This window comes from Psittacula echo (assembly GCF_963264785.1).
Source record: "Psittacula echo genome assembly, chromosome: 7".
Taxonomy (NCBI): domain Eukaryota; kingdom Metazoa; phylum Chordata; class Aves; order Psittaciformes; family Psittacidae; genus Psittacula; species Psittacula echo.
Window position 1 is genome coordinate 46,253,299 of NC_137740.1, and position 18,839 is coordinate 46,272,137.

An 18,839-nucleotide genomic window follows, 5' to 3' on the forward strand; every position below is an offset into this window, starting at 1 on the left:
TGGGTCAGCCATTTGAGTAGAATAAGATCCACCTTTGACTGAATTAGGAGGTGCTCAGGCTGGCTCTGAGTGTTATTTAATGTGATAATGCCCCAGGAAATGGAGGACATTACTGTTTAACTCCTAATGATTACAGTTGCTATAGACTTTGTGACTCAGTGTTGATGCAGCCTCAGTTTGGACCTGTGTGTTAGCACATCCTATGAGCGAAAGCCTCTTTGGAATGAAAACCCACCAAAAGAATTATCTGAGGTAGTAAGCATAAAAGAAAATTCTGCTTTTAATAATGGTTTCCCATTTCTGGATCTGTAATATTCACCACACGCATCAGATATGGGTCAGTTAGCATCATAGCTGCTGTGCTGTCTGGTCTTCTTTTTCAGCTCAGAATTCCTTTCTCTCTGAATGTCATTCAAGGAGAATACAGTTATTCTCACAAGATTGTTGTTGGTAATTTCACACATCTTATGAAAAGTCTATAGAACCGCAAAGAATTCTCAGTAACAGTCTAAACCTGGTAAGACTGTATTCCTCCCTTTCCCTGCATTTCAACAGAAGAATACAAAATGTATATGTACAAAGATGCATTCTCTGGTTTTGCTCCAGCTGGGGAAAAGATGCTTCACTTTTTTGTAACTGTGCTTAATAATCCTTTTTTTAAAAAAAAAAAAACCCAAACCTGTGTAATTGTATAAATGTGGCTGAATGCCTGAGTTGAACCTGCAATAGAAATGATAATGCGTTGCATTTAGGATAGGTATCAGATGGCAAAGCTTTTGTGTAATGTAAAATCTGTTGAAGTTCAGTCTGACATGCTCCTGGCTCTTCTGGGCTTTTGAAAGCCCACACAGGTGCCCTCAAAGTATCATAGAGGTCTTAGAAGAGGGGCTGAGTCATGCAGTGCTAATACTCTCCATCACTACAGGTTTAGTGCTTACAGGCTTTTTTTAGCTCTGAACAAGCCAGAATCTGCCTTTCAGGTTGTGAAACCTCTGTGATCTAGATGTTGTGCAGAGACAGAAGTTGTTCATTTGGATACAGAAATGGACAACAGAAACAGATGAATCTTTAAAGGGAGAGGGTAAAAGTGGCCAATAGCACTGCCTCTTCACATGAAATGGAATATGTGTGCCATAGGAGCACCTCGAAGTGCAGGACTTAGAGCCTCCTTGGAAATAACCCTATAAATCTGACTTATTTCTAAGGTCAGAAGAGTTACAGTGGTGAGGTCATGGGTTATTTCGATAGCACATGACTTGTCTCCCACTTTCCTGTGTGATAGGCTGTGTCTGCTCATCCTTAGAGGAGCAGAAATGGAGTCCATTGTTCTCAGGACTAATGGAGTATGGGTATGCTTGAAGTGCGAGTTCACATTGGCTGGCAGGAGCAGGAAAGCAAGAGGTATGTTGACAGAGGGATGTACTCCAGCTATTTAAATAGAGAACTAATGCAGCAAAGCAAACACTGCGTGGGTAAAGCATAGCCTCTCACACTGAATGTGATTGAGTGAATAATGGGGCAAAATCTGTCCTGTCAATGTGCTCTGTGCTTGCTTTCCTTTCCCTTTTCCTCAACACACATACCCCCTCAGTGAGGTCTGTTGGGACAGGCAACAGCAGCCTCTCAGAGCCACGTACAGTGACAGCATTTACACAGTGTTATTTGTACAGCAAAGTTGCTGTACAAGCTTATCCTGCTTTTTCATTAGATGGACTAACTCATTATAATTTTTCGTAATGTTAAGTAAATCTGTTTACTTGGATGAAAATGGGGCTGAGCAGCTTTCCTTTAGAGTGATTGAATCTAAGCATTAACATACAGGAACATTTCTGCCTGTGTGCGGTTAGCTCTCTTAGAAGGGCTGCCTTTTCAGGAAGTAAATATAATCATTTTTGATGCATCCGTCTAAAGACTTAGCCACTGCTAACATGCTTTCAGACTAACAACTGTTAGAACAGATTTAGAGTGAAAATATTTGAAATGGCTAATGGAGTTCGAACTCCATTTTCAAATAGTGAACTCACCATGTCAGTGGGAAGCAGACACTGCCTAAATCATTATTCATAATAAAGTTATTCCTAATAACTGATAAGGATCAATATTAACTTGTGGCTTTCACTGTAAAAAGTGGATATAGCAAGAGAGGATGCTTAATTAAATTGCACCTTATAACTAACGGAACACCTGGCGCCAACAGTTTATGCAAATGAGACAGCCTGGCTGAATGCCACAACTCATTGTTGATACAGGATACATGTATAAAATAGATTAAGAAATAATTCAGAAGAATTATGGAATTTAATGTTTTAACATGGTACTTGCATTGTTCAATTATCACAGGTTGCATGCACAAATAAGAAGATAGTTGGCCTCTGATGAATAGACAGTTGCTACGATTGCCTAAACATTAGAATTCTAATTATGCTTCAGTCAAAGCACATTTATAATTGCTGAGCTCTGTAAATAAAATCCTTTTTTTTTTTTTTTTTTATGACCCTTTCAGGAACACTTCGCCTGGTGTTGAAATTCACTCATTTTCTGAAGTAAGAAGGTTTTGGTGAATACGTGCTATGTCTGATCAGCCTTTAAGAGCATTTAACTTTGGAAGTAATCAGTTATGAACAGGAAGTGTTTTTGTGGCAAAGCTTTTGCAGCTAAGTGGTTGAACGTAACTAATTCTGAGAAGGGAAGTGCTTTGTAGTTTTTAAAACAAGTTTAAATATAACAATACACAAAATTTTCCACCTCCCAATTCTGTGTAAATAAACCTGTGATATTGTTTGGCAGAGTCTGCAAACACAACATGCCCGATCTGTCCATTTTGCACAGTTATGTTTCTTTCAACTGCAGTCTTGTTGAGAAGAAAAGAGGGGAAGCATACGAGAAGTGCAACAGTGAGCTTGAGTTACATGTCCTGTTCAGCTACAGTTTTTTTAACAAGTTGTGTAAGGGAAGGGGAGGCACAATGACCCCATTCAAGCAAATGTTACCCGTTTTGGTCAGTGTGTTGATACTAGTTGACAAGAGGTGTTGTATTAGATAAAAATAATTGACTTACTGTATGTCTTAACTAAAAAAAAAATACCGAACATTATCTTCTGCATAATACATGGACCAGATAAGTTTTGTTATGGGTACATGGAAGAGCTTGGTGGTGTCTCTGCAGCTTAGCCACCAACCTGACAGGGTCAGAGTGAGGTACAGAATGCATTGCTCTTCTCTTGTGGTCTCCCACTCTGCTTTAGTCTGGAAACAGCAGCTGATCTTCAGTGGTGGTGATATCATGGAAGGACAGCGTACGTGCTTTGTGGCTGCTACTGCTGGCACAGAAGAACTCCATATGATGGACCTCAGGGCATCCGGGGGTTTTTAGCTGTGTTCAGGGATTAAGTCATCTTGGGATCTCGTAATAAAAGGGACGTAAATTGTTACTTATACGTGAAGTAAAAGTAATGAAGCACATTTCAGAGACTGTGGGTACTGCTGGGAACTCCCTAAACAACCAAGGATTCAGACGTCTTCACTATTACTAAATGTGGTCTGAAAATTCATACTTCTCCATCTGCTGTCTCTTTTACTCATAGACTAAATGATTGTGTAAATCCCCAGTGCATGCAGGCTTTGGTGATACAGCTGGGTAGAGACCAGGAACCTGCATTTAGGAAACTGCACTTAGTTTTCCAGAACAGCGGGGGGTTTTTTCACTTTTTGGTGTTTAAAAGGCGCCATCATTATTATTTGTGGGAGCCAAAGAGTTTTAATCATACTGTATCTTGAGCTATCCAGATGAAACAGAAGAAGTTTGGGAAATCCCATGACACTTACATCTGCCTGAGTGATACATGCATTTCTTACTTAATTACTTATATGGAAAACGTTTGTCTGTGTAAGCTGTAAGGAAAAATGCAGTCTGTAATATCCATGCAGTCACTAATAGTCACATAGGGTCTGGGTGTTTCAATTTGTAGAGAAAAAGCATCACTTTTTAGTCTGGGGACTGGAAAGAGATCCTCTAGGGGCACAGAAGATAATGTAGGCTGCTTCATGACATTAGTAAATAATTGGTCTTCATACTAAACCAGTCATATGTCATTCACACTCCAGAAATTGTGTCCCTTTCTGTAATGGAAGAGAAAATATGCGTGGGAGATCAGATTTGTCTTGATTCCAGTCGTTTGTTGTCTTGAGTGATGGAGTTACTCCATTATAACTATAATGGAGTTACTCCATTATAACTAAGAGCATAATCTGGAGTGCTGGGTTTTGGTTTTGTTTGTTTTCTCCTCTTTTAGCAGAGAAAGTGAGTGGGCCAGATCTGTGGATTAATTCAGTATAACCCAAAGCTTTCTCTTGTGTGACTTTCACAAAGTGACTGCCTTGCCCAACATCAGCATGATGGCCCTAGGGTCACACAGAGAAGCACTGCTGGTGGTCCTGGCCTCTCATTGGCCTGGTGGGAAGCTTGGCTCCTTGTGGAGACCTTCTGGAGATGCACTTCTCTGTGTGGTTTCCTGCTGTGGGGCCTGACAAGCCAGCTCAGTGCTTTCAAAAAACAATGGCTTAGTTCATGCAACGTCTGTTGAGTCTGAAAGGAGGTTGCAGAAAGCATCAGGAGTCCCATGTAGATCCTGCTCTGCTGTCTACACCCGTGGATGGAAGTGCCCCACTGAGAAGCTGTTGCCTGGTTCCACTCGCTTTCAGATCATCCAGCTGTCCTCTGGCAGTCCTTCTGCAGCTTATTTGGAGGACTTCCTTCTCCTCTATTCTCCTTCCAGAAGAGCCAAAGCTTTTAGTACTGTTTCCACATTCCTTGCTGAAAAGGCATGTGGTGCGGAAGGGAAGTGGTGGAGGCAAGTAACACTGTTGGGTTTGGCGTGTATTTCTGGGAGAGGATGTAAGGGAGACTTGATGACTTTTTTATCAGGAACCTCAGAGACTGAATAAAGTTTGCTTGGAGCAACTTTATTCCCAGAGATCTGTTCAAATACTGCTCTTGTTTGTGATTCATGCTTTAGCTGATAGTATTGAATAGCATGTATAGGCAGGAGCTGGGTTGTAGTTGTTGGTATGCATGTGTATTGGCTGCACGACAAATTGAAAAATGCAAGCCATGATAATAAGTTTCTTAACCTTTTCATGAGACAAAACTGCTGTTCTGTCACTCTAATTTCTTTTATTTTGTTTGTTGTCAGACAGACACAATTTCACTGGAAATCAGGACGCTGTATCCTTCTGTACCTGAAGATGCAGAACAAAAAGCAGAAAATCTATTTGTTAAAGAGGTAAATATCTAGTCTCTGTATCCTTTAATGTAAATAAAACCAAGGGTTTGGGGTTTGCTATAGTTAAAATGAGTATCCTTTTTAATATTGTTTAGGTGATTTGAACCAAGTTTGAGTTTCGAGGCCAGAAGGAGGGGGAGAGTTAACAGCATGTCTGCAGGTGCCTATTATGAGATGTTTGTATCTAGAAAAATTGCAAGCGCAATGAATCGGCCTTTCATTCTACTGTTTTCCAGCTGCATTCCCTGTCACTAGTAGTCCACTGATGCTAATGTTGGTATTTTTACATGAATGCTAATCACTGGTGGTCTGAATATGCTTTGCATTTTGCAAATATTGATATCTGTCCAAAAAAAAGGATAACTATTTGACACTGGTTTAGACTGTTTTAGTTATTACAAGGTATGTATCTGAGCTACCTGTATAGCTATCTGAGGAGCAGTTTCACTGAAGGATGCATAGGGGTTTATATTTACTGTCAGTATTTAGTCTATTCTACCTTCATAGCATAAAGTCAAGTGAAGCTCTTCCACAGCAGTTAGACCCCACCAGGAGTGATTAATTGCTCTACCTTAAAAAAAAAAACAAACCCTATAGCTGTATTGTTTCCATCCCTGATCTCAGATTGTAGAAGACTGCTCTTCCTTCTGCCTCAGGGATATTTAACCTTATTTAGGTGTTCCTGCTCTGGCAGGGGGATCGGACTAGATGATCTTTTGAGGTCCCTTCCAATCTCTAACATACTGTGATACCGTGATATTTCAGGTTGTCACTGGTTTTATCACTTGGAAGGGCATTGGAGGTGCTGGCTGCATTGTTCAAAGGAATTTACTTTAGATGGCTCCCTGAACCTTCCCCATCTTTCACTACAGATGTAAAATATAGCTCATCATTTGCATTAACAAAACAGATTTATGAAAACAAATTTTCAGGCAGCATCTATAAGGGATTTAATTCCAAGCACTTAAAATTAGCCCATAATGTGTGTGTTCTCAATGTTTGCTTGTTTGTTTTCCACAGATTGGGGTTTTTCACACCTGACTTTCTGATTTGAACGAGTTATTTCACATGCATTATAACTGCAAGATAATTTTGCATACAAACACAGGGATTAGAAACTATAAAAACCAAGATTAGGCAGAAGTGTAGCTGTTGAATGGTATGCAACATGGCATTTTACAGGCTGGCCCTATTTCTCTCCAGCAGGTCTAGAAACAGCAATAACAACTTACTGGCAGCTCAAATTGCCTGAACTTTGCCGTCTTTCTTAATCTAACAGTAGGGTTGAAAGATAACATAGCCTGTGGAATTATCTACCTTCCCAGAAGCCTCACTGCCCTTTCAGCACTTTGGGGTCTACTTTTTGTTTTAAGGTTCCACATGTTGCACGGCCAGCACTGTTCTCATGGCTTTACAGAGAAAGTAGTGGGTCTAAAAATGGAACATAGTGCACAGTGTCTGGGAATCTTTACATCTGAGTACTCTAAGGGGATGCTAATGACAACCTGGTAAAATATGTATTGAGCACATCTATTATCTTTCTCTGCAATACAAGTGAGCCAAAGGGATGGAGAGAGTGGAAAAAACAGTACTACAGAATTAAGCCTGTGCAGGGAAGAGTAGCAGGATAAAACTCTCTTTTAAAGTAGTAATGCATATGTTTCACTTTGCCACAAGCCAGAAGCTATATATAAAATAAATTAACCTCCAGGAAGAGGATGGTTTCTAATCCAAAATTAAGTAAAACTGAGCATGGAGTGCTCTGAAGATCTTTGACTGTAGTTCATTCCAGCAATTGCACAAATCTGTACTGACCCAGCAGCAGTCTGTTGTGTTCCGGGCTGGTGTTCAGAACTTCTGGGTGGCTGTGCAGGAATGGAGTTTATGATCTTTGCTTCTTGTTTGGAGCTGTGAAAAAGCAAACACTTCACTCAGTGAAGGAATCTTTCTTCAAACATACTATAATTTCATGAGCAACGAAGGCATCTATTTTCTCCCTACTTGACTATCTGTTAATCAACTGGGTGTGTTCTAACCCAGGATCAAATGCCTAATTCCTGATTAGGTTGTTGGGGAAACTATAGAAAGGCAACATACAGCTTCCTCTTGCTGAAGCCATTTTGGTGTTCCCATCAGTAATGGCTATCTCTGACCTTTAGTGTATATTACCATCTCAGTACTTCAGCAAGTTGTGACATGAAGACATGGAGCAAGTCAGTTAACTGCAAAGGAAGGATCTGCTGTTGAAGGTAAAACTAATTGTCTTCAGATGGCACAGTGTGAGGACATGTTACTGAATCTATTTCAAGAGCTCAGATCCATGATCATCTGTCTCATCCTTCTGGGCATTTGGTGGTGTTCACATGGCCTTGTCTATAATGTACTGCAAGGTCCTTTATGAGGGTTGTCAGAAGTCTGTGAGAATGTCTTAAAACCCTGTTTGCGTCTTCCAGGGTGTTTGTTTCCTACTGGTGATAGTAGGAAGGGTTTACTTCCACTTCTAGCTCTTCCATTGCTGGAGTCCTTCGAGGACCAGTTGATTTTTGGTTTTGTTTTTTTTCCCCCAGCCTTTACCAAAATCCGTACACATGACAGCCTGGGGATTTGATCAGATTCCCTTTGCTCAAGGGATCATAAAGAGTATTTACAGGCATGCCAGAATGACTTGATTGCCTGTGCACCTGCACCATCAGTTTATGGATGCAAAAGAGCTGACAAGCCACATAAAGAAAGATGAGGCTGATACTGCTGAGGAAAGCTTTCAGTATGGGTAGCATTTGATGCTGTCCACCTGTAATGGAAGATTGTGCTACTTCAGTTCTCTTAATACTGCTTTTAAATTCCTCAGTAACCAAAAACTTTTACTGTTGGTGATGTTCAGATACTACAGTAATGGGTGAGGCAAAATAATTTGCTTTAAGATATCCAACCTTCTCCTTTCTGATGAAACTAAAATGAAAATTAAAAGAAAAAATAAAACTCGGGTAACTTGAATAAATAAATATCCCTTTGGTAACCAAATATTTTCTGTAGGATGCAAAGAGAATAAACATTTTACATTTCATGAGTATCTGAGTCCCTCTATTAATTTTTACCTAATTATGAGATATATTCAAAAGGCAATAGTTTATGAATTGATCATTCCTATATTTGTAGTCATTTTAGGATTTTTTCCTTGTGGATTTTTCCACCTTAACTTTTCTTAGCCAGGAAGAGCTGGAGTAACTAAATTAGGTTCCAAGAAAGGAGACATTTCTAGAAACCTATAAAGCCAGAATAAAATTGTCTTCAATGTTTATTTTTCCCCAAGTATTCCTGACTTCCTTGAATTCTGTACTGTACTGTGTTGTTTCCTCCCAGATTCTGCATTTTCTCTCTTCTCACAGTCTGCTGCGTGTATTTATACCAGTCAGTATTGTCCTTGTGGTCCATAATTTTGGCAAATAGAAACATTCACTCCACCAGAAACAAAATAGAAATCTCCCTTTTAGACAGTGAAAACGTTCCTAGTATTACATTTCCAAAATCTTTATTCCTGAATATGCAGATCAAATGGCAGTCCATGGGATTTTTCCAACATTTCATTCAGCAATAGAAGGGGATAGTGCATTTTGCAAGTCAAAGCTATATGTAGTTTGAGGAACTCTAAGCTGCTGAACTGAAACATACTTAATCCCATATTGATTTGCATCAAGTCAGTATTTTAGAAAGCAGGCGTGCATATGCACACACATGCATGCTATTTGTGTGTGTACCTATATGAATGAAATTTTAGGTATATATGAAAAAATCCAGAAAGTAAATAAATATTAGCTGTCAAGTATCCTTTCTTAAATGAGTTTAAGTCAGGTGATCCCTCAAAAACTGATAGATGGTACTTGGATATGTTTTGGGGAAGCATGTTTGCAGAGGGGCTGGCCCTGTGGGTGAGGAGGGGTGTGCCAGGAGCTGTGCCAGGGCAAAAGAAGGAAGCTTCCCTATTTTATGCAGCATAATTGTGGAAGGTAAGCCCCGAGGGAACCTCTGAGAACTGTTTCATCCCTCCTTCCCATGTAGACCAAGAACTTCCTGACCCATCCCTTTTGCTTCAGGCATCTGATCCAGTGGCAGTGGCTGCTACAGGAAGGGCTCTTTGGGAGACCTGCAGAGCCTTGGGTCAGCTCTCAAGGGCCATCACTGGTGGTCTCATCCATGTTCTAGCAAAGGTGGTGGAGTAAATGTTGCATTCTTAAAATCCAAGTGTACATTATTCTGCTGTGCACTTCTTACTGATCACTGAGGTAGACTGCCTGCTATGATACAGGTGAGCTGATTTGGGGTTTGTTAGTGTTATCAAAGGGCCAACTTGCATAGGCAAAAGTCAGACTTGTCTCCTTCAGAAATCTGCTGACAGTCTTGAGCTGTGTTTGAGCACTCTTGTAACTTTAAAAGTTATTGTAGAGCCAATTGGCTGTTTCAAATTACAGACATCTAGACAGTTGTCATCTTAGCAACCTGCTGGAGAAAGCCTGGGAACAGAGTCCAGTTATTAATGGCATGTGTGACCTGATTGTGTCCTGTGTGCAACATCTCACATATGCCATCACATCAAATAAGGAAGCCTGAGGTAAACCAGGAATGGAGTATTCTAACAGCACTCTGAACATGCAGCGTTGCTAAACCAGTGTAGTGACTCTATATTTGATGTCAAATTGTGGTGTTTTCACTTAGGAAATGACACTTAAGAAATGTCTTCATGGTAAGAACCATGAAGAGCTTGCTGGGGATAGAGCTGTTGAGAGTGAGCTTTACTGCACCCCAGTGTTGGCTCCTTTTCATTTGTGGGTGTAATTGTAGTTCTTGGAGCAGCAGGGACCATGCTGGGTGAAAAGCACTACATGAAAATGAAATAACAGTGTAAGAATATTGAAATTTCATTTGATGTATGATGCAGTTCCATTTTTTCTGCTATAGTGCAGTATTCATGTGGGCGCCTCTTAACTTGCCTGTGTAGACTTTCTAGATGCAAAAGTTGGAGTTGTCAATTGTATTAAGTTTTTAGAGCCCTCACCATTCATTTGGGGGATTTTTTTGTTTGAGATTTTGCAGGTTGTGCCTACAGGATCTGTAAGTAATTACTAAACATGACTTTTGTTAATCATAATGTCAAAAGAACCACAGCCTCCTGCACAACTACTGAAACTGGTTGTGTGTCCATACAGTTGATTTCTGTGGCTTTTTTATTTAGAGGCTAATCTGCATTGCTCTCACATATTTTAAAGTCAAATTAAAATGGGAACTTCTGCTGAAAAATGTCACCAAAAAAGTTTTACTATTGCTCATCACAGTGTAGATTTTCCCTACTTCAAGATCTAAGTGCTTCCAGTACTTTAAAGAACTGTAGTGTCAGGATAATGAGGTGTTATTTAAAAGGCAGTGGGTCTTCTGGTAGCAGAAAAGGTAAATTCTCTTTTAAAATTTTTAATACTTCAAAATAATAGTCTGGTTTAATATTTTGGTTTGTTACACTGCTGTGTTACTCTATGAGTGAATCTCTATGAGTGTTACTCTATGAGGTAATCTGGAAACTGCTTCAAGAGACCCAAAATGAAGGTCCAGGCTGCTAGCAGCTAGTCGTGATGCTGCCATGCTTGCTGTGGGTGTAAGGTAGGCCTGAGTGGAAGGCTGAATATGAAGCCAGGGTGATCACACTACCTTCCCAAATCCCCACATGCTGCTTTTGGTTGCTGCAGCAGAGGTCACAAGAGGGAGGAGCGCTTGGGAAGGCTTTGTGAGCAGTGCCGTGCATGTCCCTGGTCATGGAGCAGAGCACTGGGCTATCTCTGCAGCTTCCCCTTTAGTGCTGTGACCACATCCAGCACTGAAAGGACTTCACTTTCTGTTTCCAAGCTCTTACATGGGCTTGCCTTTCCCAGTTCAGTATCTCCTGTTTTCCACCTCAGAAATAGCTGCTCTTCAAGGCTGAGTGGCGAGGCAGGATTGCACTGTGCACACAGTTTCTCTGCAAGAGGCACAGTTGTTCCACTAATTATTTTTATTGTATGTATAACTATATTTCCAAAGACAACATACATAGCTTTATCTTAGAGAGAATATAAGCTGGGAGTTGCTTTCAGATGTTCAAGGTGTTTGTTTCAGTTGTGTTTCTTTCACTTCCCATTCTCTTTTCTTTCTCCCTTTCCCCACTCCCCCTACCTCAAGGGTTATTTGAATTGCAGTGTAAATCTTTAAGCACTTCTCTCACTGTGGTAGCCATCATGTTGTCATCGCCAGAATCCAGAGCTATAAAGTTACAGGTGGAAAAAGTTTGTAGGATTGTCTTTCTCTCTGAGGAAAAATTAGGCAAGCCGGGCGACAAGAGAAAAGAAATGACCTGAATGTGATGGAGCCCTGTGCAGCCTGCCTGGTCAGTAATGCAATAGGAAAGTTCATGTAAACGTGTGCCAACCCTCCCACGTCCCAAAGCTTCCATTTCTCCGTCTGTGTTTTTCCTCCCCCACAGTCCACTTCAGCTCAACAGCCCTGCACTGGTGCCTCTGATCTTTGCCAGGAACAGTAGGATACAGCTCTGGCCTCTTGATGAAATCTCTGTCTCTAGAAAGGCTTTTCTTGCTCCTCAGATCAAGTTCACAGGTATTTTTCCTTATTGCTAAGATTCAATTTCCAGTAATAATTTCCAATTAAGAAAAAACAAAATCTGTAGAAGTCAGTACAGTCAGTAGAAGTATTTAATTTTTAGTTGGGATAGTCTGAAGAGAAAAAAATGAACAAACTAGATCTAGTTTACAGTGGATAGCCACAAAAAGCTGGTTCAAGAGCAGCATTAGCTGTTGCTCTGGATTGGCATGCCTTTTGTGTACTTACTGAGCGATACTTGAATGTGCTGCTTGTCCCTTTTGATTTTTATTTTTATTAGCTTTTTCTTGGAGGAGCACAATAAACCTTTATAGTTACAAGCTAAAATACTGTGGCCTGCTATATGTGTTATTCACAGCTGTTTTTTTGAACACATCAGCCTATAATGTTTGCAATAAAAGCCTGCGCTGAGAATTCTCTGTGGGCTTTAATTGCATCTGTTAAGTAGAATACTTAGTAATGAAAGTACCACAGGGAAAAAGTGGTCCTTTCTGTAGAAGACTCAGTTGGTTTACATTTGCCAAGTAGAAAGCAAGTGAAGTGTGAATGGGAGGGTCTGTGCTCATCCTCACAACGTTCAATGAAGGAGTTTTTCATTGGATCATGTGGACCAGCTGATGTAAGAGTATTCTTATAGCCCAGGTGGCTATCAGATAGTTTTAACTGAAATTTAGATCATAAAAATGCAAGAGTGATCAAGTCATTCTATAAAGATTCACAAACCAGATTTTTTTTGGCTGTGGATTTTTTTCTCCATTCAAAGGCAAAGTGCAAACAATGCTGGAGTGGTGTAGGAACATGGTTGTCAGGGGAAGGCTTTGTATCTGATCCTGCTGTGTGCAGAGTTAGTCAGTTATAATGCTGTATTATTCTGTTCATTCTCAGAGCATACGTGATTATTTTATGTTGTATAATGAGCACACTTTATTCTGCATCCTGTAAGATAATGAGGGCTTGTGTCAGACTGGAAAGTAGATGCTAGATCCACATGGAATATTTACTGCAGACTGTTCAGTTCAGTGTCAGGGTGAGAGAGAACTACCTATAACAGTGCTTCCTCTTCATGGCCGTCTTTTCCATATCCTAAAACAAATAAAGCTGTTACAGAAGACTGTGACTACCTAGATTAATTTGTGGGTATGTATTCTGCATGTTTTACACAAGATTTAGAAAATGGATTTGTTAAGCCAGTGCTGAGTACTTTTAGAAAGCACCACCTTTAGGTTTTTCAGCCTATCTCATGTTTTGCTCCAGCAGCCTGATAATACCCTCTCTGTTCCTCTGAGGCAGAGTCTGCTGTGCAATCAATGACTCCTACGAGAGGATCAGAAGAGGCTGGCAGGGAAGAGAGGGAATACTCCCAGTCCACTCAGAGGATTCTAACTTACCCTGTTCCTATGTTGCCTTTTGTTCCACTTCGTCTGCATAGCTTTTGGTTTTTAAATATCATTGATCTATCCTTTATTCCATTCACTTTGTCTCCTGGCATCTCGTCCTTCCTGTGAGACTATCCTCTTCCCACCTAAGACTTCTTTCAATGCTACTACTTCTTTATCTACTGTAGATCTTCACCATTTTCCTTCCTGATGTGCCTCCCTTCCCTATGGTCTTAGGCGGCAGCTTCTACTGTTAGGATTTAAGCTTGATCTCTCTCTTTCTTCCTGTCCATCTCATGTGGGCTGGTGCAAATGCCCAGGTGGAGTGTGAGGACAAAGTAATGCAACACTGGGGTAAATTCTCACACATACTGTACAAGTATCAGTTTGCATTTTACACTCTGTAGGAAGAATCACTGGAAATTCTGTTGTGGTGGTGGTGTACGTGTGAACCTTATCAATAACTGTACATATTTCATGAATCTTGTTTCTTTTAAAAGCTTTATGTTGGGTGTGATTGCATTGATAGAAGTTCTTCATTGTGTAAATTGCACAGTTATTCTTGTCTATTTGACAGCATAGATAAGCACTTCAGAAGAGTCTTTGTTCAGTTCTGTTCGCTTATTTAAGGGAGATTGATATATTAAGAACAATTCAAAAGGTGAATGCAAAACCATCAAGAAGTTTTTCAGAAAATAAAATCCTCAAGTTGATGATGAGATAACTGAGCAAATTCAGTGTGGAAGGGAAAATGAGACTGGTGAGAAATGACAATCCTATTAATATATTCCTGAATATTGTTAGGAGGTTAAAGATCAGTTGTTAAGGGCAGAACAAGAAGTAAAGGGCCTGTGCTGCAACAAGTGGGAATAAAAGGAGTAGGGCAAATGTATTTACCATGGAAGGCATAGGTAATGAAACAGAATGCAAAGCAAAAATGTATAATTAATGTCCATAGAGAAAGTCAGGCCTAAGCTAGATAGAGGCTTTTGAGGCAGTAGCGATATAATTTAATGATGCTTCCTACAAAGAAGATGAGAATCAATAAAGCATATGTGATTCACTGCATTTGATTTTAAAGGGAAATTGTGCTTCAAAATGTCTAAATGTGACTCTGAGTTTCCTTTAAGAACTGTGCACCCAGCTGTAAAAGAGTAGAATATGTTCTCTAGCGCAGAGGACTCCCTCAGATCTTTCTTAGTTCTCTATCCTGAGTCTAAAGAGTTGTAGTAATTATATTGTCATTGTTTGTATTTTCTTTTTAGGCTTGTAAATACTACAGTTCCCGGTGGCATGTTGTGAACTACAAATATGAACAGTATTCAGAAGACTTTCGACACTTACCACAGTAAGACCTAGCATCAGTTCTTTTTTTTTTATTCTTATTAGGTTGTGTCATTTTGCTGAGCTATGTCCATATTTGCACTTTCCTTTGTCTTATACGCTCTGCTTGTTTTACTATATTTATAGTGCCTTGTGTTTTTAAAAAGAGGAAGAAAAGGTCCTTTAGCAAAAGTTCAAGACTGCAGAAATCACTAGTATCAACAGACTCTATTAGTGCTGATTCAAATCCTTAGAAGCATATTTGCCTATTCAAAGCACAGTTGATACAGGAAAGCTGGCTTTCATTTTCCTTATAATGGATAAATGTCACTCTCCTTTAACTGGGATTAATTCTCCTTTTAGTTACCCTGTGTAACAGAGGAGTAGGATTTCACTTAGTGCCTTATGGCTGCACCATATGGAAGAACTGGGTGCAATGTGTAAAGTGCGCTCTGGTGCACCCCTAGTGATATAAGGCTGCAGAAATGCACAGGTGTCTGAGTAAGCGGGCATCCCTTCTGTGCTTGATTAAAATCAGTGTAAAGTTGCTGGGAGGAGAGGAATAAGTTCCTTGATTTGAGTGGAAAGAAATTAAGCATTTGGTGCTCATTTCTTCATAAGTGAGTTTCTACCCACAAGCCTGCCAGATACAGGACTATATCCTGTGCCCTGAGGAGCATTTTAGGGAGTAGTTAAATTAATGAAATCACTGAATACCCAAAGGGGCTGTGTTACCACCTCATTTCCTGGAATTTGAGGAATTAAAATCATGATACTGAATGAGAAAATTACGTGTACCTAACACAACAATAAGTACTTCATGCTTGGATTGGATGGAAACTAGTGCTAACTAAATATATTGTTGCAGGAATCAATCAACCGATTCTTATGATCCCTTCAGGTGCTGTGTTCGGAGGAGTTTGGGCTGCAAGCCTTCCCTCAGATCTGCATTCTCTCTTCTATGTTGGTATTTTTATGAACAGTGGATATGGTAGTACAAAAAGCCATTAAGAGCAATGCTAATCAGAGATTATAAACATACCTTTCCTTAAGTACCCAGTGTGCTGATTGTTTTAGAAAATTAATGCATTTAATGCTCAAGAAAAATGCTTGCAACGCAGCAGTTTTCAATTTAACCTTAAGCATCTTCACTCATGAAATATGCATTTGACAGATGTGACTCTGCACAAAAGTACATTTTAGCTGATTACATACATCCTCTTCCATGAAGGTAATTTTAATACGGTGTTTGATATGATTTGCTTTCTTAAGTTCATGCTCCAGGGATGTTATGGTGTCTCACACCTTACTTTTTTCCCCCTCTTGCACAGAGGATTATAAAAAACCAAGAGATCTTATTTTGTCATGTATCAGAACACAATACTCGGGAATAGTTTGAATGCAGCACTGGTTGATGTTTCAGAACCCAAGTTACAGCTGGAGTGTCTGTTTTGTTTGCTGAAACAAACATGTTTGTTGGCATGGCTTTTGAGTTTAACAGTCCTTAAACAGAGCTATTTTGGAATCCATCTTGTTTCATACTAATTCCAGCCCATTCAACATCAGTGGCCCTTGATTTGTATGAGGAAGTAACAAAGTTCAGCATTTTAGACTATATCTCCTCATTAAAAATAAAGTGGCTTGATACATCCATGTTGTAGTATTTGTATCTCAGTGTCTGTAGCTCTGGATGCCAAGTTTCTGCAGATTTTTGTTTCATTTGAGCAAAACTGTTGTCACAGAAACTATCAGAAATCTGAGCATATTGTTGTATCAATTCCTTTATAGGAAATCATTGTATCAGAAAAGATTGGATAAGGGTTAAGTGTTTAGCTTTGCATCATGAGAAAGGAGCATCCTTTACAGTACTAGATCTAGCTGTGGCTAAAGTACTTCATTCACTGAGGATGTGCTGAGCCTTCCTATGGGCTTTCCCATTTAGAAGTACACAAACTGGGACTTAGCAGCCTTTAACAGTGCTGAAGGGCTGTTTGTATGTGAGGCCACACTGTGCTTTTTCACACAGTTGTACAACGTGTCAAGTAATGGCTGCACAGTTTTATCAGACATTGAAGTTACTGGTTTTGAATACTGACCATTTTTGGTTGGGAACCAGTTGCAATGTGATGCCAACCACCTGGGGCAGGCAGTGAGAACTCAACATGTCCATGGTGCAGTTCCCCTGAAGCGGTGCTGTGGCACTGGAGAAGAGCTCAACGACATGCGCATGACAACATGACCAAAATGTTTAGCAATTGCTTTAGTTTTTCTCTGAGTGTGTTCCTCCTTTGCGGTTTTTCTCAGGTCCCTCTGCCTCTTAAATTCCTCTCTGTGAGCTCTCACTACCTCTTTTCACACCACTTTTTATGCTTTTTGCTGGTGTGTTCTTGGTTCTTGAGGAAGTGGGAAGGGTGGAGGAGGAGCAGGGGTTGCTTAGGGTGTTGTGGTGACACTGTGTCTGGGAATGGAAATAGTCATTAGCAAAGTTTTTGCTGTTATTTATAGAAATCGTGGAACATTTGGTAGATATTTCAAGACTTATCCCCTGGAATTCTGCGCCTTCATGTGGATCTGAAGAGGCAGTAGGCAGAGGAGAAAGAAGGTGCACCAGAACAGGGTCATGTCCTTACCATGTTCAATCTGCCTGCCCTAGATTGATGAAAAGCATGCCCAAAAGGATTCCCATCCAAGGAAGGGAAAAATTTATTGTATGGAGAATGACACGGCGGTCTGAATGGATGAGTGGTGGGGTGATTGGTGACATCTGACACCTGAAGCAGCAGTGGTCTGTGCTCTATCTCTTTTATAGCTCTGCTGTCCTACTTTCTAAGAAACTTAGGCAACCAAGGCTTGTGGAAGGGTGGTGGTTTAGTGAGACAAGTTCTCTCTCTGACTAGAGTGGCAGAGTGGAGCAGAGTTGCTGTGTCATACGGTGAGGGGTTGGCACCCTGCTAATCCAGCAGATTTCTCACTCCTCCTTCCCCAGTCTGATAGCAACAAGGGCATTAAGGTTGGGGCTATGTTTTAGTTTGGGTTTTTTTCCCAGTAGCTGCCTAGCTTGTCCTGTTATTGGTACAGATCCTGAAGCAAATGTGTGCAGTGTTACCTGTCCACATGTGGCCAGAAAGCATCGGTCAATAGGGGGTTTCTCTAAAAATGTGAAGACTTGAATGGTGGTTTCTGTAAAAAGTGGGATGTGGCTTGAGATTTTTGATTTAGGATTCTTTTGGGTGGGAGAGAGTGTTTGTGTAAGAATATTTAGCAGCTGCCCTTGGTTGCATTGGAAAACCTGAAATGGATTTCCATCACAAATACTCTGAATTTTAATGCTTTTACAGATGTGAAAGATGTCAAGAGATTGCAGATGTTCCTTTTATTCAAAATATTGATCAGTTGTTTACATTAAATAAACATGAAAGCTAGAGCTTTACTTTAAAACAGAGGAAAACACTCCTGTGTTCTGTGTGCACTTGGCTCTCCTGGTTTTGCTGAAATGCTGACTTTGGTTGCAGTGGGGTAGTCAACATCATGAGAACACTGAAATGGGGAAAATGAATAGGAGATAGATTACTCTTATCTTCCTAAACTGTAACTTGTGTATGAATTAATAAAAAATGAAAATGGTCAAAAGTTACCACTTTCAATTTTTTTTAATTAGTGGCATTTAACATTATGTGCTAGTGTGGGCCAAAACTCACTAAGTTGAGAGACAAAACTAGCTTAGGAGTGTGTGTGGTTTCTCAGCTTCCATTTGGATTTTCTTCCTTGCACGACAGAGAGTAATATTGCTCTGTTACTGTTCTGAGGTTGGATAGATGAAAGTAAGTTCTGGATAGGTCTGTCTTCCAGATAACTGATGGCTTCTACCATGACAATTCCTGTAGATTTTCATATGATAACTGAATATTTCCAATATGAGATTTGTAATCTTCAGGAATTTGAGAGCAATGTTGGTGTTTCTCAAGATACAGAAAGATACACTTTTTTTAGTCCATTTAAAAAAAAATTCTTTAATATAGTCATGTGTATTTGGCTGTTACTTCAGGTTTGATTCTCTAACATACAAAGTACTCTGGGCCTAAGTACAATTACTTAAGTGCTTAAAAATAAGCAAGTGATTAAGTGCTTTGCTTTTCCATGTTCAGTTTTGGTTTTAATTCCACAATATGAAGATCTTAAGTGGCACCACATCGAAAAGGCGTCTGTGTGTTTTTACAAATTA

General features: G+C 40.0%; 1 protein-coding gene across 3 annotated transcripts in view; it reads left to right on the plus strand.

The window, feature by feature from the left end:
* The window catches only part of DOCK10 (dedicator of cytokinesis 10), a gene marked incomplete at its 5' end in the record, with an annotated part of 158,152 nt that overhangs the window by 63,299 nt on the left and 76,014 nt on the right, over positions 1-18,839 (plus strand). For all 3 annotated transcript variants that reach the window (XM_080622390.1, XM_080622391.1, XM_080622389.1), the window contains 2 exons: positions 5,197-5,282; positions 14,560-14,642. In XM_080622390.1, coding sequence (XP_080478516.1) covers positions 5,197-5,282; positions 14,560-14,642 — 169 coding nt within the window. The remainder of the gene's footprint in view (positions 1-5,196; positions 5,283-14,559; positions 14,643-18,839) is intronic.